Here is a 25,622-nt window from a genome sequence, read left to right as displayed (position 1 = left end):
GGAGGGTCAGTACTGAGGGAGCACCGTACTGTCGGAGGGTCAGTACTGAGGGAGCACCGTACTGTCGGAGGGTCAGTACTGAGGGAGCGCCGCACTGTCGGAGGGTCGGTACTGAGGGAGCACCGTACTGTCGGAGGGTCAGTACTGAGGGAGCACCGTACTGTCGGAGGGTCAGTACTGAGGGAGCACCGTACTGTCGGAGGGTCAGTACTGAGGGAGCACCGTACTGTCGGAGGGTCAGTACTGAGGGAGCACCGTACTGTCGGAGGGTCAGTACTGAGGGAGCACCGTACTGTCGGAGGGTCAGTACTGAGGGAGCGCCGCACTGTCGGAGGGTCAGTACTGAGGGAGCACCGTACTGTCGGAGGGTCAGTACTGAGGGAGCACCGTACTGTCGGAGGGTCAGTACTGAGGGAGCACCGTACTGTCGGAGGGTCGGTACTGAGGGAGCACCGTACTGTCGGAGGGTCAGTACTGAGGGAGCACCGTACTGTCGGAGGGTCGGTACTGAGGGAGCACCGTACTGTCGGAGGGTCGGTACTGAGGGAGCTCCGTACTGTCGGAGGGTCAGTACTGAGGGAGCACCGTACTGTCGGAGGGTCGGTACTGAGGGAGCACCGTACTGTCGGAGGGTCGGTACTGAGGGAGCACCGTACTGTCGGAGGGTCGGTACTGAGGGAGCACCGTACTGTCGGAGGGTCGGTACTGAGGGAGCACCGTACTGTCGGAGGGTCAGTACTGAGGGAGCACCGTACTGTCGGAGGGTCGGTACTGAGGGAGCACCGTACTGTCGGAGGGTCAGTACTGAGGGAGCAGCGTACTGTCGGAGGGTCGGTACTGAGGGAGCACCGTACTGTCGGAGGGTCAGTACTGAGGGAGCACCGTACTGTCGGAGGGTCAGTACTGAGGGAGCACCGTACTGTCGGAGGGTCAGTACTGAGGGAGCACCGTACTGTCGGAGGGTCGGTACTGAGGGAGCACCGTACTGTCGGAGGGTCAGTACTGAGGGAGCAGCGTACTGTCGGAGGGTCGGTACTGAGGGAGCACCGTACTGTCGGAGGGTCAGTACTGAGGGAGCACCGTACTGTCGGAGGGTCAGTACTGAGGGAGCACCGTACTGTCGGAGGGTCAGTACTGAGGGAGCACCGTACTGTCGGAGGGTCAGTACTGAGGGAGCACCGTACTGTCGGAGGGTCGGTACTGAGGGAGCAGCGTACTGTCGGAGGGTCGGTACTGAGGGAGCACCGTACTGTCGGAGGGTCAGTACTGAGGGAGCAGCGTACTGTCGGAGGGTCAGTACTGAGGGAGCACCGTACTGTCGGAGGGTCAGTACTGAGGGAGCACCGTACTGTCGGAGGGTCAGTACTGAGGGAGCACCGTACTGTCGGAGGGTCAGTACTGAGGGAGCACCGTACTGTCGGAGGGTCAGTACTGAGGGAGCACCGTACTGTCGGAGGGTCAGTACTGAGGGAGCACCGTACTGTCGGAGGGTCAGTACTGAGGGAGCACCGTACTGTCGGAGGGTCGGTACTGAGGGAGCACCGTACTGTCGGAGGGTCAGTACTGAGGGAGCACCGTACTGTCGGAGGGTCAGTACTGAGGGAGCACCGTACTGTCGGAGGGTCAGTACTGAGGGAGCGCCGTACTGTCGGAGGGTCAGTACTGAGGGAGCACCGTACTGTCGGAGGGTCAGTACTGAGGGAGTGCTGCACTGTCGGAGGGTCGGTACTGAGGGAGCACCGTACTGTCGGAGGGTCGGTACTGAGGGAGCACCGTACTGTCGGAGGGTCGGTACTGAGGGAGCACCGTACTGTCGGAGGGTCGGTACTGAGGGAGCACCGTACTGTCGGAGGGTCGGTACTGAGGGAGTGCTGCACTGTCGGAGGGTCGGTACTGAGGGAGCACCGTACTGTCGGAGGGTCGGTACTGAGGGAGCACCGTACTGTCGGAGGGTCGGTACTGAGGGAGCACCGTACTGTCGGAGGGTCGGTACTGAGGGAGCACCGTACTGTCGGAGGGTCGGTACTGAGGGAGCACCGTACTGTCGGAGGGTCGGTACTGAGGGAGTGCTGCACTGTCGGAGGGTCGGTACTGAGGGAGTGCTGCACTGTCGGAGGGTCGGTACTGAGGGAGCACCGTACTGTCGGAGGGTCGGTACTGAGGGAGCACCGTACTGTCGGAGGGTCGGTACTGAGGGAGCACCGTACTGTCGGAGGGTCGGTACTGAGGGAGCGCTGCACTGTCGGAGGGTCAGTACTGAGGGAGTGCTGCACTGTCGGAGGGTCAGTACTGAGGGAGTGCTGCACTGTCGGAGGGTCGGTACTGAGGGAGCGCTGCACTGTTGGAGGGTCAGTACTGAGGGAGTGCTGCACTGTCGGAGGGTCGGTACTGAGGGAGCGCTGCACTGTTGGAGGGTCAGTACTGAGGGAGTGCTGCACTGTCGGAGGGTCAGTACTGAGGGAGTGCTGCACTGTCGGAGGGTCAGTACTGAGGGAGTGACGCACTGTCGGAGGGTCAGTACTGAGGGAGTGCTGCACTGTCGGAGGGTCAGTACTGAGGGAGTGACGCACTGTCGGAGGGTCAGTACTGAGGGAGTGCTGCACTGTCGGAGGGTCAGTACTGAGGGAGTGCCGCACTGTCGGAGGGTCAGTACTGAGGGAGCGCTGCACTGTTGGAGGGTCAGTACTGAGGGAGCGCTGCACTGTCGGAGGGTCAGTACTGAGGGAGTGCTGCACTGTCGGAGGGTCAGTACTGAGGGAGTGCTGCACTGTCGGAGGGTCAGTACTGAGGGAGTGCTGCACTGTTGGAGGGTCAGTACTGAGGGAGTGCTGCACTGTCGGAGGGTCAGTACTGAGGGAGCGCTGCACTGTCGGAGGGTCAGTACTGAGGGAGCGCTGCACTGTCGGAGGGTCAGTACTGAGGGAGTGCTGCACTGTCGGAGGGTCAGTACTGAGGGAGTGCTGCACTGTCGGAGGGTCAGTACTGAGGGAGTGCTGCACTGTCGGAGGGTCAGTACTGAGGGAGTGACGCACTGTCGGAGGGTCAGTACTGAGGGAGTGCTGCACTGTCGGAGGGTCAGTACTGAGGGAGTGCTGCACTGTCGGAGGGTCAGTACTGAGGGAGTGCCGCACTGTCGGAGGGTCAGTACTGAGGGAGTGCCGCACTGTCGGAGGGTCAGTACTGAGGGAGTGCCGCACTTTCGGAGGGTCAGTACTGAGGGAGTGCTGCACTGTCGGAGGGTCAGTACTGAGGGAGTGCTGCACTGTCGGAGGGTCAGTACTGAGGGAGTGACGCACTGTCGGAGGGTCAGTACTGAGGGAGTGCTGCACTGTCGGAGGGTCAGTACTGAGGGAGTGCTGCACTGTCGGAGGGTCAGTACTGAGGGAGTGCCGCACTGTCGGAGGGTCAGTACTGAGGGAGTGCCGCACTGTCGGAGGGTCAGTACTGAGGGAGTGACGCACTGTCGGAGGGTCAGTACTGAGGGAGTGCTGCACTGTCGGAGGGTCAGTACTGAGGGAGTGCTGCACTGTCGGAGGGTCAGTACTGAGGGAGTGACGCACTGTCGGAGGGTCAGTACTGAGGGAGTGCTGCACTGTCGGAGGGTCAGTACTGAGGGAGTGCTGCACTGTCGGAGGGTCAGTACTGAGGGAGTGCCGCACTGTCGGAGGGTCAGTACTGAGGGAGTGCCGCACTGTCGGAGGGTCAGTACTGAGGGAGTGCTGCACTGTGGGAGGGGCAGTGTTTCTGATGAGACGTTAAACCAAGGCCCTGTGTGCCCTCTCAGTTGGATATTAAAGATCCCAGGGCACGTTTCGAAGAAGAGCAGGGGACTTCTCTCTGGTGCTTTGGTCAATATTTATCCCTCAACCAACATCACTAAAACCGATTATCTGATCATTATCACATTGCTGTTTGTGGGATCTTGCTGTGCGCAAACTGGCTGCAGCGTTTCCAACATTACAACAATGACCACACTTTGAAAAGTTGGTTGTAAAGCACTTTGGGACATCCTGAGGATGTGAGAGTAGGATACGTAAATGCAAGTCCGTCTTTCTTTAGTGACAATTTTCAACTCCCCATCCAGAGAATGTCGATTTTCTCTCTTCACCACATCAAAATCCTTCATCATTTTAACAACTCTCCTTCTGGCCAGTCCTGACAGTACAGCACATGCTCACTGTAAACTCCTGGAGTGGGCCTGAGTATCACAGCACATTCCAGGAGACCACCCCCGGACAACCGAGGAGGGACGAGTGAACTTGCATTTATATAGCGCCTTTCAGTACCTCAGGACGCCCCAAAGCACTTTACAGACAATGAAGTAGTTTGTTGAAGTGTAGTCACTGTTGTAATGTAGGAAACATGGCCACTAATCTGTACACAGCAAGATCCCACAAACAGCAAGACCAGACAATCGTTTTAGTGATGTTGGTTGAGGGATAAATATTGGCCAGGACACCAGGGAGAACTCCCCTGCTCTTCTTCGAATAGTGCCCGGGGATCTTTTATGTCCACCTGAGAGGACAGACGGGGCCTCGGTTTAACATCACATCCGAAAGACGGCACCTTTAACAGTACATCGCTCCCTTAGTACTGCACTGGGAGTGTCAGCCTAGATTTAGACAGCTAGCAGGAATACTATTGAACAGAAAATTGCCAAGGGCCCTGTGCCTCATCGAGTTACATCGAGTCCACAGCATAGAAACAGGCCATTCGGCCCAACTGGCCTATGCCAGCAATTATGCTCCACACAAACCTCCTCCCACCCTACTTCATCGAACCCTATCAACAAAGCCTTCGATTCCTTTCTCACTCGTGTGCTTATCTAGCTTCCCCTTAAATGCATCGATACTATTCGCCTCATCTACTCCTTGTGTAGCGAGTTCCACATTCTGACCACTCTCTGGATAGAGAAGTTTCTCCTGAATTCCCTTTTAGATTTATCAGTGACTATCTTATATTTATGACCTCTAGTATTGGACTCCCCACAAGTGGAAACGTTTTCTCTACGTCTACCGTATCAAACCCTTTCATTATCTTAAAGACCAGAGAAAAGAGCCCGAGCCTGTTCAGTCTTTCCTGATGAGGATATCCTCTCAGGTCTGGTATCATCCTTGTGAATCTATTTTGCACTCACTCCAATGCCTTTATATCCTTTTTATAATATGGAGACCAGAACTGTGCACAATACTCCAAGTGTGGTCTCACCAAGGTTCTGTACAAGTTTAACATAACTTCTCTGCTTTTCAATTCTATCCCTCTAGAAATGAACCCCAGTGCTTGATTTGCCTTTTTATGACCTTATTAACCTGCGTCACTACTTTTAGTGATTTGTGTATCTGTACCCTGAGATCCCTTTGCTCCTCTAACCCGTTTAGACTCTTATTATCCAAGCAGTATGTGGCCTCCTTATTCTTCCTACCAAAATGCACCACCTCACACTTATCTATATTGAAATTCATTTGCCAATTACGCGCCCATTCTGCAAGTTTATTAACGTCCCCTTGTATTTTGACACATTCTTTCTTTGTATTAACTACACCCCCCAATTTGGTGTTGTCCGCAAATTTTGAAATTGTGCTTCCAATTCCCGAGTCCAAATCATTAATGTAAAACGATGAACAACAGTGGTCCCAGCACTGATCCCTGTGGAACACCACTTCCCACCTTTTGCCAGTATGGATAGCTAACCTTAACCCCTGCTCTCTGTTCTGTTTTGTAGTTAGTTTGCTCTCCATTCCGCTAACTGTCCCTCACTCCACATACTCTGACCTCAGTCATGAGTCCACTATGTGGTACCCTATCGAAGGCCTTTTGAAAATCCAGATATATTACATCTACTACATTATCCTTGTCTACACTCTCTGTTACTTCTTCAAAGAATTCAATAAGTTTGGTCAAGCATGACTTTCCCTTCTGAAATCCGTGCTGACTGCTCTTTATTATATTTTCAGTTTCTCGATGTTTTTCTATTACATTTTTGAGTAAAGATTCCACTTTCTTTCCTACCACTGACATTAAGCTAACTGGTCGATAGAACCAGTCCAGGGAACTATCTCCCTTTTTAAATATAGGAATAACATTATCTGTCCGCCAGTCCTCTGGCACTATTCCCTTTTCTAATGAATTTTTATATATATGTAATAGAGCCTCTGCTATCTCTTCCCAAACCTCTTTTAATATTCATGGATACAATCCATCCGGACCAGGGGTTTTATCCTCTCTAAGTTTGATTAGTTTATCAATGGTCTCCCCCCTTTCTCTCTTAAATGTCTTTATATCTTTTTTGATCTCTTCCTCTAATGTCCTGCCCACTGTGTTAGTCTCCCCGGTAAATACTGAGGCTTGAGAAACATCAATATATTAAACTGTCTTTTGTTCCATGGGAGCAGCTGACATGCCGATTAGCAAAGGACAGACAGAGGAGCCAGCAGGTAAACACCAGTGCCACTGAAATGATTCATGGCTTTACTTTACAATGACATGTGATCTCTGTGGCCTGCAGGCGTAGCTAGCAGTAACACCATTTAAAGTCACTGCCGTACTAAGGCGTTGAAAGATATCGCCATTTCTACAACGGTTCTGCCAATCTCCCACGGAAATGGCAAGTGGAAGACATTCTCACGGTTGGAAATGACCGAGACCTCGGGCTAAGTGAAGGCAAAATGATCACCGAGGGCTTAGGCTGCTGATTGACAACCAGTGCTCCCCACGACAAACGGCACGGGCGGAGAAATTAGGCGAGGACAGGATCGGGCTCACCTGGGATCCCACAAATTGATGACTTACCGAACCATAGAATCATACAGCACAGGAGGAGGCCATTCGGCCCATCGTGCCTGTGCCGGCTCTTTGAAAGAGCTATCCAATTGGTCCCACTCCCCTGCTCTTTCCCCATAGTCCTGAAAATTTGTTTTCAAGTATTTATCCAATTCCCTTTTGAAAGTTATTATTGAATCTGCTTCCACCGCCCTTTCAGGCAGTGAATTCCAGATCAGAACAACTCGCTGTGTAAAAATATTTCTCCTCATCTCCCCTCTGGCTCTTTTGCCGATCACCTGAAATCTGTGTCCTCTGGTTACCGACCCTCCTGCCACTGGAAACAGTTTCTCCTTTTTACTCGATCAAAACCCTTCATGATTTTGAACACCTCGATCAAATCTCCCCTTAACCTTCTCTGCTCTGAGGAGAACAACCCCAGCTTCTCCAGTCTCTCCACATAACCCATAAAAAATGACTGGGGCTGATTGGCAGATCTTCATGTGTTCAGGAAAGTGGGGGAGGAGGGACGGAAGGAAAAATGAATGGAGAGAAAAAATAATGAATGCTGTAACACTGAGAAACTGTTCATTCGGGCGGGTGACACACAGCAGTTGTAGAGACGAGACATTTAATGAACTGAAGCTCATTGTTTGCACACACAAAGCTTTCTTCTGAAACTGCCCAAAAAGCAATGAGTCATATGTGAAGCTCTGGGAGCTGGATCAGTTGAATGAAAAATACTGAGATGAACCCATCAGTCAGACAGGGCAGTGCGATGGGGAGGTGGGGTACTGAGCTACGGTCAGGGAGCTGGAGAACACCTGGAGCCTGGTCTATCAGTGCAGCCATCCAATATAACAGAGTGTGGTGAATGTACAGTTACTGCACACACAGGGCTGGCACAGTGATGTTTATCACACTAATTGAATGCTGTGGAAATATCAAACAGTCCACTCACACCAGGACCGAATCACCCCCTCACACCAGGACCGAATCACCCCCTCTCACCAGGACCGAATCACCCCCTCACACCAGGACCGAATCACCCCCTCACACCAGGACCGAATCACCCCCTCACACCAGCACCGAATCACCCCCTCACACCAGGACCGAATCACCCCCTCACACCAGAACCGAAACCCCCTCACACCAGGACCAAAACCCCCCCTCACACCAGGACCGAATCACCCCCTCACACCAGGACCGAAACCCCCCCTCACACCAGGACCGAATCACCCCCTCACACCAGGACCGAATCACCCCCTCACACCAGGACCGAAACCCCCCCTCACACCAGGACCGAATCACCCCCTCACACCAGGACCGAATCACCCCCTCACACCAGGACCGAATCACCCCCTCCCACCAGGACCGAATCACCCCCTCACACCAGGACCGAATCACCCCCTCACACCAGGACCGAATCACCCCCTCACACCAGGACCGAATCACCCCCTCACACCAGGACCGAATCACCCCCTCTCACCAGGACCGAATCACCCCCTCACACCAGGACCGAATCACCCCCTCACACCAGGACCGAATCACCCCCCCTCACACCAGGACCGAATCACCCCCTCACACCAGGACCGAATCACCCCCTCACACCAGGACCGAATCACCCCCTCACACTTGTAAAAAAAACGGTCTGATTGGAACTGTACAAAGTGATGCGACTGCACTTGTACTGAACCATCAGATCTTAGCTGTAAACAAGATTTGTTCACACCTGTCAAACCTACTCGAATACACCTGAACAAAATGGTGTGTTTATACCTGGACAAAACTGTCCGAATTCACCTGTACCAAACAACCCAATCAGACCTCTGAAATCCTGGAGGTGTGGGAAGACCCTCAATGTGGGGGGACCCTCTCTCTCTTCCTCCCCCTCCCCCTCCCCCCTCCCCAGCCCCCTCACTTTCCCTCGCCCTAATCTCTCCCTCTCCCTCCACTTACCTATTCTCTCCAATTGCCTCATCCTCTCTCCCCCTCCCACCCCTTCACCCCCTCTTCCTCTCCCTCTCCCTCCCCCTCGCCTGCTCTCTCCCACTCTCTCACCAGCCCCCTCCCCCTCTCCCTCACCTGCTCTCTCCTTCTCCCTCCCCCTCGCCTGCTCTCTCCCTCTCCCTCTCCCTCTCCCTCCCCCTCACCTGCTCTCTCCCTCTCCCTCCCCCCTGCCCCCTCCCCCTGCCTGCTCTCCCCCACCTGGACTCCCCGGTCCCCCCACCCCCGCTCACTTGCTCTCTCCCTATACCTGAGACCTGAGCCTAATCTCTCAGCACCCAGCTCAGTCTCAGCATCACTCCCAGATCCAGACTCAGTGCCTTTCAGGGCATCTCAAAGTCCTTTACAGCAAATGAGGTACTTTTTGAAGTGTAGTCACTGTTGTAATGTAGGAAACGTGGCAGCCAATTTGCGCACAGCAAGATCACACAAACAGCAATGAGATAATGATGAGATAATCTGTATTTGGTGATCGGCTGAGGGATAAATATTGGCCAGGACACCGGGGAGAACTCCCCTACTCTTCTTCAAATAGTGCCCTGGGATCTTTTACATTCACCTCAGAAAGTACGCGGGGCCTCGGTTTAATGAATTATCCTCAGTACTGACCCCCCGACAGTGCAGCACTCCCTCAGTACTGACCCCCCAACAGTGCAGCACTCCCTCAGTACTGACCCTCCGACAGTGCAGCACTCCCTCAGTACTGACCCTCCGACAGTGCAGCACTCCCTCAGTACTGACCCTCCGACAGTGCAGCACTCCCTCAGTACTGACCCTCCGACAGTGCAGCACTCCCTCAGTACTGACCCTCCGACAGTGCAGCGCTCCCTCAGTACTGACCCTCCGACAGTGCGGCGCTCCCTCAGTGCTGACCCTCCGACAGTGCAGCAATCCCTCAGTACTGACCCTCCAACAGTGCAGCACTCCCTCAGTACTGACCCTCCGACAGTGCAGCACTCCCTCAGTACTGACCCTCCGACAGTGCAGCACTCCCTCTGTACTGACCCTCCGACAGTGCAGCACTCCCTCAGTACTGACCCTCCAACAGTGCGGCGCTCCCTCAGTGCTGACCCTCCGACAGTGCAGCACTCCCTCAGTACTGACCCTCCGACAGTGCGGCGCTCCCTCAGTGCTGACCCTCCGACAGTGCAGCACTCCCTCAGTACTGACCCTCCGACAGTGCGGCGCTCCCTCAGTGCTGACCCTCCGACAGTGCAGCACTCCCTCAGTGCTGACCCTCCGACAGTGCAGCACTCCCTCAGTGCTGCCTAGATTACGTGCTCAAGTCTCTGTCGTGGGACTCGAGTGAGTGCTTCCCACTGAGCCAATGCTGACACCTAAACAACAATGTAGGAGAAGCCCAACACAATATTACATCGAGTTTATGGATTGACTCCTGCTCCTTCTAAACTTGTACATCATAAAAACCTTGTGAAGCACGTCCCTTGTTTTCCTTTCTTACAGTATGGGATTGTCATTGACGCTGGATCCTCTCGAACGACCCTGTTTGTTTACAAATGGCCGGCTGGAAAAGAGAACAATACCGGCATCGTGAGTGAGCACAGCTACTGCAAGGTCGCAGGTAATGGACCACAGGACATCCTGGGGCGGCCGCAGTCCTCGTGTGGGACGGCCTTGTCCTCAGCCCTGAGCCTCAGCATAAAAGCCTTCAACACACCCAGCTCAGCCTCAGCCTCTTCACTAATCTATCCCAGGCCCAATAATACAGTCGAGAGTATCACACACTCTACAACCAGGGACACAGACCCCGGCCGAGAGCAGGGAACGGGCACAGGCGGGTTAGATTGAACTACGGCACGTAAAGTGTGGTGCAAGTGTGCAAGAGGGTGGGGGCTCTTGAAGGTGGGGAGAAATGAGGCACAGTCAAAGGGCTTTCGGGAGAGATGATCGAGCACTCTGTCAGTGGAACAGGGAAGGGAGATGGGGAGAGGTGCTGGGATGGGGAGTGGTCCTGGGGTGGAGAGTGGTCCTGGGGTGGAGAGTGGACCTGGGGTGGGGAGTGGTCCTGGGGTGGGGTGTGGTCCTGGGGTGGGGAGTGGTCCTGGGGTGGAGAGTGGTCCTGGGGTGGAGAGTGGTCCTGGGGTGGGGTGTGGTCCTGGGATGGGGTGTGGTCCTGGGATGGGGTGTGGTCCTGGGGTGGGGAGTGGTCCTGGGGTGGGGTGTGGTCCTGGGATGGGGTGTGGTCCTGGGGTGGAGAGTGGTCCTGGGGTGGGGTGTGGTCCTGGGGTGGGGAGTGGTCCTGGGGTGGAGAGTGGTCCTGGGGTGGGGTGTGGTCCTGGGGTGGGGAGTGGTCGGGGGGGGTGGGGAGTGGTCCTGGGGTGGAGAGTGGTCCTGGGGTAGAGAGTGGACCTGGGGTGGAGAGTGGTCCTGGGGTAGAGAGTGGACCTGGGATGGGGTGTGGTCCTGGGTTGGAGAGTGGTCCTGGGGTGGGGAGTGGTCCTGGGATGGAGAGTGGTCCTGGGGTGGGGAGTGGTCCTGGGGTGGAGAGTGGTCCTGGGGTGGAGAGTGGTCCTGGGATGGGGCGTGGTCCTGGGGTGGGGAGTGGTCCTGGGATGGGGAGTGGTCCTGGGATGGGGAGTGGTCCTGGGATGGGGTGTGGTCCTGGGGTGGGGTGTGGTCCTGGGATGGGGAGTGGTCCTGGGATGGGGAGTGGTCCTGGGGTGGGGAGTGGTCCTGGGATGGGGAGTGGTCCTGGGATGGGGTGTGGTCCTGGGGTGGGGTGTGGTCCTGGGGTGGAGAGTGGTCCTGGGGTGGAGAGTGGTCCTGGGGTGGAGAGTGGTCCTGGGGTGGAGTGTGGTCCTGGGGTGGAGAGTGGTCCTGGGGTGGAGAGTGGTCCTGGGGTGGAGAGTGGTCCTGGGGGTGGAGAGTGGTCCTGGGGTGGAGAGTGGTCCTGGGGGTGGAGAGTGGTCCTGGGGTGGAGAGTGGTCCTGGGGTGGAGAGTGGTCCTGGGGGGTGGACTGTGGTCCTGGGGTGGAGAGTGGTCCTGGGGTGGAGAGTGGTCCTGGGGGTGGAGAGTGGTCCTGGTGTGGAGAGTGGTCCTGGGGTGGAGAGTGGTCCTGGGGGTGGAGAGTGGTCCTGGGGGGTGGAGAGTGGTCCTGGGGGGTGGAGAGTGGTCCTGGGGGGTGGAGAGTGGTCTTGGGGGTGGAGAGTGGTCCTGGGGGGTGGAGAGTGGTCCTGGGGGTGAAGAGTGGTCCTGGGGGTGGAGAGTGGTCCTGGGGGTGCAGAGTGGTCCTGGGGGTGGAGAGTGGTCCTGGGGGCTGGACTGTGGTCCTGGGGGTGGAGAGTGGTCCTGGGGTGGAGAGTGGTCCTGGGGGTGGAGAGTGGTCCTGGGGGGTGGAGAGTGGTCCTGGGGGGTGGAGAGTGGTCCTGGGGGTGGAGAGTGGTCCTGGGGTGGAGAGTGGTCCTGGGGGGTGGACTGTGGTCCTGGGGGTGGAGAGTGGTCCTGGGGTGGAGAGTGGTCCTGGGGTGGAGAGTGGTCCTGGGGGGTGGACTGTGGTCCTGGGGGTGGAGAGTGGTCCTGGGGGGTGGAGAGTGGTCCTGGGGGGTGGAGAGTGGTCCTGGGGGGTGGAGAGTGGTCCTGGGGTGGAGAGTGGTCCTGGGGGGTGGAGAGTGGTCCTGGGGTGGAGAGTGGTCCTGGGGGGTGGAGAGTGGTCCTGGGGGGTGGACTGTGGTCCTGGGGGTGGAGAGTGGTCCTGGGGGGTGGAGAGTGGTCCTGGGGTGGAGAGTGGTCCTGGGGTGGGGAGTGGTCCTGGGGTGGGGCGTGGTCCTGGGGTGGGGAGTGGTCCTGGGGTGGGGTGTGGTCCTGGGATGGGGTGTGGTCCTGGGATGGGGCGTGGTCCTGGGGTGGGGAGTGGTCCTGGGGTGGGGAGTGGTCCTGGGGTAGGGAGTGGTCCTGGGGTGGGGAGTGGTCCTGGGGTGGGGAGTGGTCCTGGGGTGGGGAGTGGTCCTGGGGTGGGGTGTGGTCCTGGGATGGGGCGTGGTCCTGGGGTGGGGAGTGGTCCTGGGGTGGAGAGTGGTCCTGGGGTGGAGAGTGGTCCTGGGATGGGGCGTGGTCCTGGGGTGGGGAGTGGTCCTGGGGTGGAGAGTGGTCCTGGGGTGGAGAGTGGTCCTGGGGTGGAGAGTGGTCCTGGGGTGGAGAGTGGTCCTGGGGTGGAGAGTGGTCCTGGGGTGGGGTGTGGTCCTGGGATGGGGCGTGGTCCTGGGATGGGGAGTGGTCCTGGGATGGGGTGTGGTCCTGGGGTGGAGAGTGGTCCTGGGGTGGAGAGTGGTCCTGGGGTCGAGAGTGGTCCTGGGGTGGAGAGTGGTCCTGGGGTGGAGAGTGGCCCTGGGGTGGAGAGTGGTCCTGGGGTGGAGACTGGTCCTGGGGTGGAGAGTGGTCCTGGGGGTGGAGAGTGGTCCTGGGGTGGAGAGTGGTCCTGGGGGTGGAGAGTGGTCCTGGGGTGGAGAGTGGTCCTGGGGTGGAGAGTGGTCCTGGGGGTGGAGAGTGGTCCTGGGGTGGAGAGTGGTCCTGGGGGTGGAGAGTGGTCCTGGGGTGGAGAGTGGTCCTGGGGTGGAGAGTGGTCCTGGGGGGTGGACTGTGGTACTGTGGTCCTGGGGTGGAGAGTGGTCCTGGGGTGGAGAGTGGTCCTGGGGGTGGAGAGTGGTCCTGGGGTGGAGAGTGGTCCTGGGGTGGAGAGTGGTCCTGGGGTGGAGAGTGGTCCTGGGGGTGGAGAGTGGTCCTGGGGGGTGGAGCGTGGTCCTGGGGGGTGGAGAGTGGTCCTGGGGGTGGAGAGTGGTCCTGGGGGTGGAGAGTGGTCCTGGGGGTGGAGAGTGGTCCTGGGGGTGGAGAGTGGTCCTGGGGGCTGGACTGTGGTCCTGGGGGTGGAGAGTGGTCCTGTGGTGGAGAGTGGTCCTGGGGGTGGAGAGTGGTCCTGGGGTGGAGAGTGGTCCTGGGGGGTGGAGAGTGGTCCTGGGGGGTGGAGAGTGGTCCTGGGGGTGGAGAGTGGTCCTGGGGTGGAGAGTGGTCCTGGGGGGTGGACTGTGGTCCTGGGGGTGGAGAGTGTTCCTGGGGTGGAGAGTGGTCCTGGGGTGGAGAGTGGTCCTGGGGGTGGAGAGTGGTCCTGGGGGGTGGACTGTGGTCCTGGGGGTGGAGAGTGGTCCTGGGGGTGGAGAGTGGTCCTGGGGGGTGGAGAGTGGTCCTGGGGGGTGGAGAGTGGTCCTGGGGTGGAGAGTGGTCCTGGGGTGGAGAGTGGTCCTGGGGGGTGGAGAGTGGTCCTGGGGGGTGGAGAGTGGTCCTGGGGGTGGAGAGTGGTCCTGGGGGGAGGAGAGTGGTCCTGGGGGTGAAGAGTGGTCCAGGGGGTGGAGAGTGGTCCTGGGGGTGGAGAGTGGTCCTGGGGGTGGAGAGTGGTCCTGGGGGCTGGACTGTGGTCCTGGGGGTGGAGAGTGGTCCTGGGGTGGAGGGTGGTCCTGGGGGTGGAGAGTGGTCCTGGGGTGGAGAGTGGTCCTGGGGGGTGGAGAGTGGTCCTGGGGGGTGGAGAGTGGTCCTGGGGGTGGAGAGTGGTCCTGGGGTGGAGAGTGGTCCTGGGGGGTGGACTGTGGTCCTGGGGGTGGAGAGTGGTCCTGGGGTGGAGAGTGGTCCTGGGGTGGAGAGTGGTCCTGGGGGGTGGACTGTGGTCCTGGGGGTGGAGAGTGGTCCTGGGGGGTGGAGAGTGGTCCTGGGGGGTGGAGAGTGGTCCTGGGGTGGAGAGTGGTCCTGGGGGGTGGAGAGTGGTCCTGGGGTGGAGAGTGGTCCTGGGGTGGAGAGTGGTCCTGGGGGGTGGAGAGTGGTCCTGGGGGGTGGACTGTGGTCCTGGGGGCGGAGAGTGGTCCTGGGGGGTGGAGAGTGGTCCTGGGGGTGGAGAGTGGTCCTGGGGGGTGGAGAGTGGTCCTGGGGGGTGGACTGTGGTCCTGGGGGTGGAGAGTGGTCCTGGGGGGTGGACTGTGGTCCTGGGGGTGGAGAGTGGTCCTGGGGGGTGGAGAGTGGTCCTGGGGTGGAGAGTGGTCCTGGGGTGGAGAGTGGTCCTGGGGGGTGGACTGTGGTCCTGGGGGTGGAGAGTGGTCCTGGGGGGTGGAGAGTGGTCCTGGGGTGGAGAGTGGTCCTGGGGTGGGGAGTGGTCCTGGGGTGGGGCGTGGTCCTGGGGTGGGGAGTGGTCCTGGGGTGGGGTGTGGTCCTGGGATGGGGCGTGGTCCTGGGGTGGGGAGTGGTCCTGGGGTGGGGAGTGGTCCTGGGGTAGGGAGTGGTCCTGGGGTGGGGTGGGGTCCTGGGGTGGGGAGAGGTCCTGGGGTGGGGAGTGGTCCTGGGGTGGGGTGTGGTCCTGGGATGGGGCGTGGTCCTGGGGTGGGGAGTGGTCCTGGGGTGGAGAGTGGTCCTGGGGTGGAGAGTGGTCCTGGGATGGAGCGTGGTCCTGGGGTGGAGAGTGGTCCTGGGGTGGAGAGTGGTCCTGGGGTGGAGAGTGGTCCTGGGGTGGAGAGTGGTCCTGGGGTGGGGTGTGGTCCTGGGATGGGGCGTGGTCCTGGGATGGGGAGTGGTCCTGGGATGGGGTGTGGTCCTGGGGTGGAGAGTGGTCCTGGGGTGGAGAGTGGTCCTGGGGTGGAGAGTGGTCCTGGGGTGGAGAGTGGTCCTGGGGTGGAGAGTGGTCCTGGGGTGGAGAGTGGTCCTGGGGTGGAGAGTGGTCCTGGGGGTGGAGAGTGGTCCTGGGGTGGAGAGTGGTCCTGGGGGTGGAGAGTGGTCCTGGGGTGGAGAGTGGTCCTGGGGTGGAGAGTGGTCCTGGGGGTGGAGAGTGGTCCTGGGGGTTGGAGAGTGGTCCTGGGGGTGGAGAGTGGTCCTGGGGGTGGAGAGTGGTCCTGGGGGTGGAGAGTGGTCCTGGGGGTGGAGAGTGGTCCTGGGGGTGGAGAGTGGTCCTGGGGGTGGAGAGTGGTCCTGGGGGTGGAGAGTGGTCCTGGGGGTGGAGAGTGGTCCTGGGGGCTGGACTGTGGTCCTGGGGGTGGAGAGTGGTCCTGTGGTGGAGAGTGGTCCTGGGGGTGGAGAGTGGTCCTGGGGTGGAGAGTGGTCCTGGGGGTGGAGAGTGGTCCTGGGGGTGGAGAGTGGTCCTGGGGGTGGAGAGTGGTCCTGGGGGTGGAGAGTGGTCCTGGGGGTGGAGAGTGGTCCTGGGGGTGGAGAGTGGTCCTGGGGGTGGAGAGTGGTCCTGGGGGCTGGACTGTGGTCCTGGGGGCTGGACTGTGGTCCTGTGGTGGAGAGTGGTCCTGGGGGTGGAGAGTGGTCCTGGGGTGGAGAGTGGTCCTGGGGGGTGGAGAGTGGTCCTGGGGGGTGGAGAGTGGTCCTGGGGGTGGAGAGTGGTCCTGGGGTGGAGAGTGGTCCTGGGGGGTGGACTGTGGTCCTGGGGGTGGAGAGTGGTCCTGGGGTGGAGAGTGGTCCTGGGGTGGAGAGTGGTCCTGGGGTGGAGAGTGGTCCTGGGGGGTGGAGAGTGGTCCTGGGGGGTGGAGAGTGGTCCTGGGGGTGGAGAGTGGTCCTGGGGTGGAGAGTGGTCCTGGGGGGTGGACTGTGGTCCTGGGGGTGGAGAGTGGTCCTGGGGTGGAGAGTGGTCCTGGGGTGGAGAGTGGTCCTGGGGGGTGGACTGTGGTCCTGGGGGTGGAGAGTGGTCCTGGGGGGTGGAGAGTGGTCCTGGGGGGTGGAGAGTGGTCCTGGGGTGGAGAGTGGTCCTGGGGGGTGGAGAGTGGTCCTGGGGTGGAGAGTGGTCCTGGGGTGGAGAGTGGTCCTGGGGGGTGGAGAGTGGTCCTGGGGGGTGGACTGTGGTCCTGGGGGCGGAGAGTGGTCCTGGGGGGTGGAGAGTGGTCCTGGGGGTGGAGAGTGGTCCTGGGGGGTGGAGAGTGGTCCTGGGGGGTGGACTGTGGTCCTGGGGGTGGAGAGTGGTCCTGGGGGGTGGACTGTGGTCCTGGGGGTGGAGAGTGGTCCTGGGGGGTGGAGAGTGGTCCTGGGGTGGAGAGTGGTCCTGGGGTGGAGAGTGGTCCTGGGGGGTGGACTGTGGTCCTGGGGGTGGAGAGTGGTCCTGGGGGGTGGAGAGTGGTCCTGGGGTGGAGAGTGGTCCTGGGGTGGGGAGTGGTCCTGGGGTGGGGCGTGGTCCTGGGGTGGGGAGTGGTCCTGGGGTGGGGTGTGGTCCTGGGATGGGGCGTGGTCCTGGGGTGGGGAGTGGTCCTGGGGTGGGGAGTGGTCCTGGGGTAGGGAGTGGTCCTGGGGTGGGGTGGGGTCCTGGGGTGGGGAGAGGTCCTGGGGTGGGGAGTGGTCCTGGGGTGGGGTGTGGTCCTGGGATGGGGCGTGGTCCTGGGGTGGGGAGTGGTCCTGGGGTGGAGAGTGGTCCTGGGGTGGAGAGTGGTCCTGGGATGGGGCGTGGTCCTGGGGTGGAGAGTGGTCCTGGGGTGGAGAGTGGTCCTGGGGTGGAGAGTGGTCCTGGGGTGGAGAGTGGTCCTGGGGTGGGGTGTGGTCCTGGGATGGGGCGTGGTCCTGGGATGGGGAGTGGTCCTGGGATGGGGTGTGGTCCTGGGGTGTTGAGTGGTCCTGGGATGGGGCGTGGTCCTGGGGTGGAGAGTGGTCCTGGGGTGGAGAGTGGTCCTGGGGTGGAGAGTGGTCCTGGGGTGGAGAGTGGTCCTGGGGTGGGGTGTGGTCCTGGGATGGGGCGTGGTCCTGGGATGGGGAGTGGTCCTGGGATGGGGTGTGGTCCTGGGGTGTTGAGTGGTCCTGGGGTGGAGAGTGGTCCTGGGGTGGAGAGTGGTCCTGGGGTGGAGAGTGGTCCTGGGGTGGAGAGTGGCCCTGGGGTGGAGAGTGGTCCTGGGGTGGAGAGTGGTCCTGGGGTGGAGAGTGGTCCTGGGGGTGGAGAGTGGTCCTGGGGTGGAGAGTGGTCCTGGGGGTGGAGAGTGGTCCTGGGGTGGAGAGTGGTCCTGGGGGTGGAGAGTGGTCCTGGGGGTGGAGAGTGGTCCTGGGGGTTGGAGAGTGGTCCTGGGGGTGGAGAGTGGTCCTGGGGGTGGAGAGTGGTCCTGGGGGTGGAGAGTGGTCCTGGGGGTGGAGAGTGGTCCTGGGGGTGGAGAGTGGTCCTGGGGGTGGAGAGTGGTCCTGGGGGTGGAGAGTGGTCCTGGGGGCTGGACTGTGGTCCTGGGGGTGGAGAGTGGTCCTGTGGTGGAGAGTGGTCCTGGGGGTGGAGAGTGGTCCTGGGGTGGAGAGTGGTCCTGGGGGGTGGAGAGTGGTCCTGGGGGGTGGAGAGTGGTCCTGGGGGTGGAGAGTGGTCCTGGGGTGGAGAGTGGTCCTGGGGGGTGGACTGTGGTCCTGGGGGTGGAGAGTGGTCCTGGGGTGGAGAGTGGTCCTGGGGTGGAGAGTGGTCCTGGGGGTGGAGAGTGGTCCTGGGGGGTGGACTGTGGTCCTGGGGGTGGAGAGTGGTCCTGGGGGTGGAGAGTGGTCCTGGGGGGTGGAGAGTGGTCCTGGGGGGTGGAGAGTGGTCCTGGGGGGTGGAGAGTGGTCCTGGGGTGGAGAGTGGTCCTGGGGTGGAGAGTGGTCCTGGGGGGTGGAGAGTGGTCCTGGGGGGTGGACTGTGGTCCTGGGGGTGGACAGTGGTCCTGGGGGGTGGAGAGTGGTCCTGGGGGGTGGACTGTGGTCCTGGGGGTGGAGAGTGGTCCTGGGGGGTGGACTGTGGTCCTGGGGGTGGAGAGTGGTCCTGGGGGGTGGAGAGTGGTCCTGGGGTGGAGAGTGGTCCTGGGGTGGAGAGTGGTCCTGGGGGGTGGACTGTGGTCCTGGGGGTGGAGAGTGGTCCTGGGGTGGAGAGTGGTCCTGGGGGGTGGACTGTGGTCCTGGGGGTGGAGAGTGGTCCTGGGGTGGAGAGTGGTCCTGGGGGGTGGAGAGTGGTCCTGGGGGTGGAGAGTGGTCCTGGGGTGGAGAGTGGTCCTGGGGGTGGAGAGTGGTCCTGGGGGGTGGAGAGTGGTCCTGGGGGGTGGAGAGTGGTCCTGGGGGGTGGACTGTGGTCCTGGGGGGTGGAGAGTGGTCCTGGGGGGTGGAGAGTGGTCCTGGGGGTGGAGAGTGGTCCTGGGGGTGGAGAGTGGTCCTGGGGGTGGAGAGTGGTCCTGGGGGCTGGACTGTGGTCCTGGGGGTGGAGAGTGGTCCTGTGGTGGAGAGTGGTCCTGGGGGTGGAGAGTGGTCCTGGGGTGGAGAGTGGTCCTGAGGGGTGGAGAGTGGTCCTGGGGGGTGGAGAGTGGTCCTGGGGGTGGAGAGTGGTCCTGGGGTGGAGAGTGGTCCTGGGGGGTGGACTGTGGTCCTGGGGGTGGAGAGTGGTCCTGGGGTGGAGAGTGGTCCTGGGGTGGAGAGTGGTCCTGGGGGTGGAGAGTGGTCCTGGGGGGTGGACTGTGGTCCTGGGGGTGGAGAGTGGTCCTGGGGGTGGAGAGTGGTCCTGGGGGGTGGAGAGTGGTCCTGGGGGGTGGAGAGTGGTCCTGGGGTGGAGAGTGGTCCTGGGGTGGAGAGTGGTCCTGGGGGGTGGAGAGTGGTCCTGGGGGGTGGACTGTGGTCCTGGGGGTGGACAGTGGTCCTGGGGGGTGGAGAGTGGTCCTGGGGGGTGGACTGTGGTCCTGGGGGTGGAGAGTGGTCCTGGGGGGTGGACTGTGGTCCTGGGGGTGGAGAGTGGTCCTGGGGGGTGGAGAGTGGTCCTGGGGTGGAGAGTGGTCCTGGGGTGGAGAGTGGTCCTGGGGGGTGGAGAGTGGTCCTGGGGGGTGGACTGTGGTCCTGGGGGTGGAGAGTGGTCCTGGGGTGGAGAGTGGTCCTGGGGGGTGGACTGTGGTCCTGGGGGTGGAGAGTGGTCCTGGGGTGGAGAGTGGTCCTGGGGGGTGGAGAGTGGTCCTGGGGGTGGAGAGTGGTCCTGGGGTGGAGAGTGGTCCTGGGGGTGGAGAGTGGTCCTGGGGGGTGGAGAGTGGTCCTGGGGGGTGGAGAGTGGTCCTGGGGGGTGGACTGTGGTCCTGGGGGGTGGAGAGTGGTCCTGGGGGGTGGAGAGTGTTCCTGGGGGGTGGAGAGTGGTCCTGGGGGGTGGAGAGTGGTCCTGGGGGGTGGACTGTGGTCCTGGGGGGTGGAGAGTGGTCCTGGGGGGTGGAGAGTGTTCCTGGGGGGTGGAGAGTGGTCCTGGGGGGTGGAGAGTGGTCCTGGGGGGTGGAGAGTGGTCCTGGGGTGGACTGTGGTCCTGGGGTGGAGAGTGGTCATGGGGGGTGGAGAGTGGTCCTGGGGGTGGAGAGTGGTCCTGGGGGTGGAGAGTGGTCCTGGGGTGGAGAGTGGTCCTGGGGGTGGAGAGTGGTCCTGGGGGGTGGACTGTGGTCCTGGGGGTGGAGAGTGGTCCTGGGGGGTGGACTGTGGTCCTGGGGGTGGAGAGTGGTCCTGGGGGTGGACTGTGGTCCTGGGGGTGGAGAGTGGTCCTGGGGGGTGGACTGTGGTCCTGGGGGTGGAGAGTGGTCCTGGGGGTGGAGAGTGGTCCTGGGGTGGAGAGTGGTCCTAGGGTGGAGAGTGGTCCTGGGGTGGAGAGTGGTCCTGGGGGGTGGAGAGTGGTCCTGGGGTGGAGAGTGGTCCTGGGGGTGGACTGTGGTCCTGGGGGGTGGAGAGTGGTCCTGGGGTGGAGAGTGGTCCTGGGGTGGAGAGTGGTCCTGGGGTGGAGAGTGGTCCTGGGGTGGAGAGTGGTCAATATCTTTCACCTCTGGGCCCTGAGTTGAAAACCAACATAGACTGATGGGGAAAAGGTTTCTCCGCCTGCTGGCTGTACGGATTCAACGCCAAATGAATTTGGACATTCAGCCCTTTTGCTCACTGATATGGAATCAGGTGACAAAGTTGCTCCTGACCTGGCAGTGAGTGCTCATTTCACGCACAGAGGCCATGGGCGGCTAGTGTGGGAAATAGGAAATATTACACATGCACAGTCGAGAGCACTGGTCCATGACTGGGGCTGGGACAGTGTAGAGGGAGCTTTACTCTGTATCTAACCCGTGCTGTACCTGCCCTGGGAGTGTTTGATGGGACAGTGTAGAGGGAGCTTTACTCTGTATCTAACCCGTGCTGTACCTGCCCTGGGAGTGTTTGATGGGACAGTGTAGAGGGAGCTTTACTCTGTATCTAACCCGTGCTGTACCTGCCCTGGGAGTGTTTGATGGGACAGTGTAGAGGGAGCTTTACTCTGTATCTAACCCGTGCTGTACCTGCCCTGGGAGTGTTTGATGGGACAGTGTAGAGGGAGCTTTACTCTGTATCTAACCCGTGCCGTACCTGCCCTGGGAGTGTTTGATGGGACAGTGTAGAGGGAGCTTTACTCTGTATCTAACCCATACTGTACCTGCCCTGGGAGTGTTTGATGGGACAGTGTAGAGGGAACTTTACTCTGTATCTAACCTGTGCTGTACCTGCCCTGGGAGTGTTTGATGGGACAGTGTAGAGGGAGCTTTACTCTGTATCTAACCCGTGCTGTACCTGCCCTGGGAGTGTTTGATGGGACAGTGTAGAGGGAACTTTACTCTGTATCTAACCCATACTGTACCTGCCCTGGGAGTGTTTGATGGGATAGTGTAGAGGGAACTTTACTCTGTATCTAACCCATACTGTACCTGCCCTGGGAGTGTTTGATGGGACAGTGTAGAGGGAACTTTACTCTGTATCTAACCCATACTGTACCTGCCCTGGGAGTGTTTGATGGGACAGTGTAGAGGGAACTTTACTCTGTATCTAACCCATACTGTACCTGCCCTGGGAGTGTTTGATGGGACAGTGTAGAGGGAGCTTTACTCTGTATCTAACCCGTGCTGTATCTGCCCTGGGAGTGTTTGATGGGACAGTGTAGAGGGAGCTTTACTCTAACTCTAACCCGTGCTGTACCTGCCCTGGGAGTGTTTGATGGGACAGTGTAGAGGGAGCTTTACTCTGTATCTAACCCGTGCTGTACCTGTCCTGGGGCTGTTTGATGGGACAGTGTAGAGGGAGCTTTACTCTGTATCTAACCCGTGCTTTACCTGCCCTGGCAGTGTTTGATGGGACAGTGTAGAGGGAGCTTTACTCTGTATCTAACCCGTGCTGTACCTGCCCTGGGAGTGTTTGATGGGACAGTGTAGAGGGAGCTTTACTCTGTATCTAACCCTGTACCTGCCCTGGGAGTGTTTGATGGGACAGTGTAGAGGGAGCTTTACTCTAACTCTAACTCGTGCTGTACCTGCCCTGGGAGTGTTTGATGGGACAGTGTAGAGGGAGCTTTACTCTGTATCTAACCCGTGCTGTACTGCCCTGGGAGTGTTTGTACACAGTGATTCACTGCCTGCTGGGAGCCATTAATCCACCTGATAGTAAGAGCACTGCAGGACTCTGGATCGATGTCTGGTCTGTGCTGAGCTGGGTGGTGGGATGGTCAATTGGCTTCAGTGCCCCTTCATTTGGGATGGGGAATGTCAGCGCAGATCAGGATGGGTTGCGATGCCCTCTGTAGTGGAATATCCCACTGCCCTATGAAAGATGGGCAATTTGGTGAGGCACTGGAGGACAGCGGGTCCTCCTTCGTGGGTGGGGGGTAGAGGGCGTGGGGTGGGAAACAAATAGTGCCCTCACCAGGGGAACAAACCCCAGCAGCACTGACGACATGTTCGATGTATGTCTGTAGGTGCTGGAATCTCCAGCTATGCAGCAGATCCCCCAGCTGCCGGGAACAGTCTGAAAACCTGTCTGGATAGGACAGTGGAAACCATCCCCACAGAGCGACATGCTGAGACTCCCCTCTACCTCGGAGCGACCGCTGGGATGCGCTTGTTGAAGTAAGTAACACCTCAGGACTCCCCACCAATCACCAAAGCACCTTACGCTCTCTCCACCAATCACCAAAGCACCTTACGCTCTCTCCACCAATCACCAAAGCACCTTCGCGCTCTCCACCAATCACCAAAGCACCTTACGCTCTCTCCACCAATCACCAAAGCACCTTCGCGCTCTCCACCAATCACCAAAGCACCTTCGCGCTCTCCACCAATCACCAAAGCACCTTCGCGCTCTCCACCAATCACCAAAGCACCTTCGCGCTCTCCACCAATCACCAAAGCACCTTACGCTCTCTCCACCAATCACCAAAGCACCTTCGCGCTCTCCACCAATCACCAAAGCACCTTTGCTCTCTCCACCAATCACCAAAGCACCTTACGCTCTCTCCACCAATCACCAAAGCACCTTCGCTCTCTCCACCAATCAATCACCAAAGTACCTTCGCTCTCTCCACCAATCACCAAAGCACCTTCGCTCTCTCCACCAATCAATCACCAAAGTACCTTCGCTCTCTCCACCAATCACCAAAGCACCTTCGCTCTCTCCACCAATCAATCACCAAAGCACCTTACGCTCTCTCCACCAATCATCTTCATGGAAAAGGGGATACAGGTGGAACACGATCCCCTAATCACTGGTAATATCCCGGGAATGTCATGGAATACAAACAGGGTCTGGTTTGTTCAGTCACTGTAAGCCCAGCCCTGGTAGATCCTGGTGACTGGGAGAGATACAAAGAACTGCAAAAGGTGACAAAACAGATAGTAAGAGCTACAAAAAGGGAGAATGTGAAGAAAGTTGCAAGAGATATCAAAACCAACACAAAAATTATTTACAATTATATTAGGAAAAAGAGGTGGTCAAGGGAAATGTGGGCCCCTTAAAAACTGATAATGGTGAGATTGTAAATGAAAATAAGGAAATAATAGCACTAAAGGGTGACAAATCCCCAGGACCAGATGGTTTCCATCCCAGAGTTTTAAAGGAAGTAGGTGAGCACATTGCAGAAGCCCTAACTATAATCTTGCAAAGTTCTCTCGATTCAGGAACCATTCCTTTAGATTGGAAAATTGCACGTCACTATGCTATTTAAGAAAGGTGAGAGAGGGTAACTAGGGAATTATAGACCAGTTCGCCTAACATCTGTTGTAGGGAAATTACTAGAATCTATAATTAAGGATAGAGTGACTGAACACCTTGAAAATTTTCAGCTGATTGGAGAGAGCCAGCATGGATTTGTAAAGGGTAGGTCATGCCTGACAAAAGGTGACTAAAGTAATGGACAGGGGAATATGGATGTTGTTTATATGGACTTCCAGAAAGCATTCGATAAAGTCCCTCATAAGAGACTGTTAGCTAAAGTTAAAGCTCATGGAATTGAGGGCAAATTATTGACCTGGTTAGGAAATTGGCTGAGCAGCAGGAGACAGAGAGTAGGGATAATGGGCAGGTACTCAAATTGGCAGGATGTGACCAGTGGTGTCCAACAGGGATCTGTGTTGGGTCCTCAATTATTCTCTGTATTTATTAATAACTTAGATGATGGGATAGAGAGCCACATATCCAAGTTTGCCGTTAAAAACAAAGATAGGCAGCATTGTAAACAGTGTAGATGGAAGCATAAAATTACAGAGAGATATTAATAGATTAAGTGACTGGGCAAAACTGTGGCAAATGGATTTCAATGTAGGCAAGTGTGAGGTCATCCACTTTGGGCCTAAAAAGGATAGATCAGAGTTCTTTCTAATGGTGAAAAGCTCGAAACAGTGGCGGTCCAAAGAGACTTAGGGGTCCATGTACATAGATCAGTCAAATGTCAAGGACAGGTACAGAAAATAATCAAAAAGGCTATTGGAATGCTGGCCTTTATATCTAGAGGACCAGAATACAAAGGGGTAGATGTTATGCTACGGCTATACAAAGCCCTGGTTAGACCACACCTGGAGTACTGTGTTTGTTCTGGGCACCGCACCTTCGGAAGGACATATTGGCCTTGGAGGGAGTGCAGCGTAGATTTACTGGAATGATACCTGGACTCCAAGGGTTAAATTATGAGGAGAGATGGAACACACTAGGGTTGTATTCCCTGGAATTTAGAAGATTAAGCGGTGATTTGATCAAAGTTTTCAAGATATTAAGGGAAACTAATGGGGTAGGTAGAGAGAAACTATTTCTGCTGGTTGGGGAGTCTAGGATTAGGGGACAGAGCCTAAAAGTTAGAGCCAGGACTTCCAGGAGTGAAGTTAGGAAACACTTCTACATGCAAAGGGTGGGAGAAGTTTGGAACTCTCTTCTGCAAACAGCAGTTGATGCTAACTCAATTGTTAATTTTAAATCAAGATTGATAGATTTTTTGTTAACCAAAAGGTATTAAGGGATATGGGACTAAGGCAGGTAAATGGAATTAGGTCACAGATCAACCATGATCTCACTGAATGGCAGAACAGGTTCAAGGGGCTAAATGACCTACTCCTGTTCCTATGTACTGGATTTGGTGTTTCACGATATTCCTCCCCCCGATGCCCCGTTTGTCTTTCCAACGCCCATGATGGGGAAGATAATTGTGTAACACCAGCTATCAGTGGGTTAGTTACCAATCAGCTGCCTCTCTGTAACACTAGTTAGTGAGAAGGTGATGGTGGGCCTTCTTGAACCACTCGTAGCAGATTTGATACGACTAAGGGGCTGGTTAGGCCATTTCAGAGGACATTTAAGGGTCAACCACGTTAATGTGGGGCTGGAGTCACATGTAGCCCAGACCAGGTAAGGACGGCAGGTTTCCTTCCCTAAAGGACGTTAGTGAATCAGTTGGGTTTTTACGACAATCCGAGAGCTTCAAGGTCACTTTTACTGAAACCAGCTTTTTATTTCCAGACTTTTTTAACTGAATTTAAATTCTCAAATTACGGCGGTGGGTTTGAACTCACGCTCTCTGGATGATTAGTCCAGTAACACAACCGCTGCACTACCAAACCCTTATTACACCTCTGTCGGAGGCAGGGAGCTGGGCTTGGAGCCA

At 58.3% G+C, this 25,622-nt stretch overlaps 1 protein-coding gene across 1 annotated transcript; it reads left to right on the top strand.

Moving 5' to 3' along the window:
* Positions 1–1,626: 1,626 nt before the first annotated feature.
* On the top strand, positions 1,627–22,602 carry LOC137308224 (ectonucleoside triphosphate diphosphohydrolase 2-like; the record flags this gene model as incomplete). Its single annotated transcript, XM_067977070.1, has 3 exons — positions 1,627–1,688; positions 10,231–10,348; positions 22,452–22,602. Coding segments are annotated over 3 exons (331 nt in total), but the record flags the coding sequence as incomplete, so codon positions are not given.
* Between the last annotated feature and the right edge of the window lie 3,020 nt (positions 22,603–25,622).

This window comes from Heptranchias perlo, unplaced genomic scaffold, assembly GCF_035084215.1.
Source record: "Heptranchias perlo isolate sHepPer1 unplaced genomic scaffold, sHepPer1.hap1 HAP1_SCAFFOLD_1239, whole genome shotgun sequence".
NCBI classification, from domain to species: Eukaryota; Metazoa; Chordata; class Chondrichthyes; order Hexanchiformes; family Hexanchidae; genus Heptranchias; species Heptranchias perlo.
Note: the sequence above shows the minus strand (reverse complement) of the source record. Positions and strands in the feature narration are given on the sequence as shown.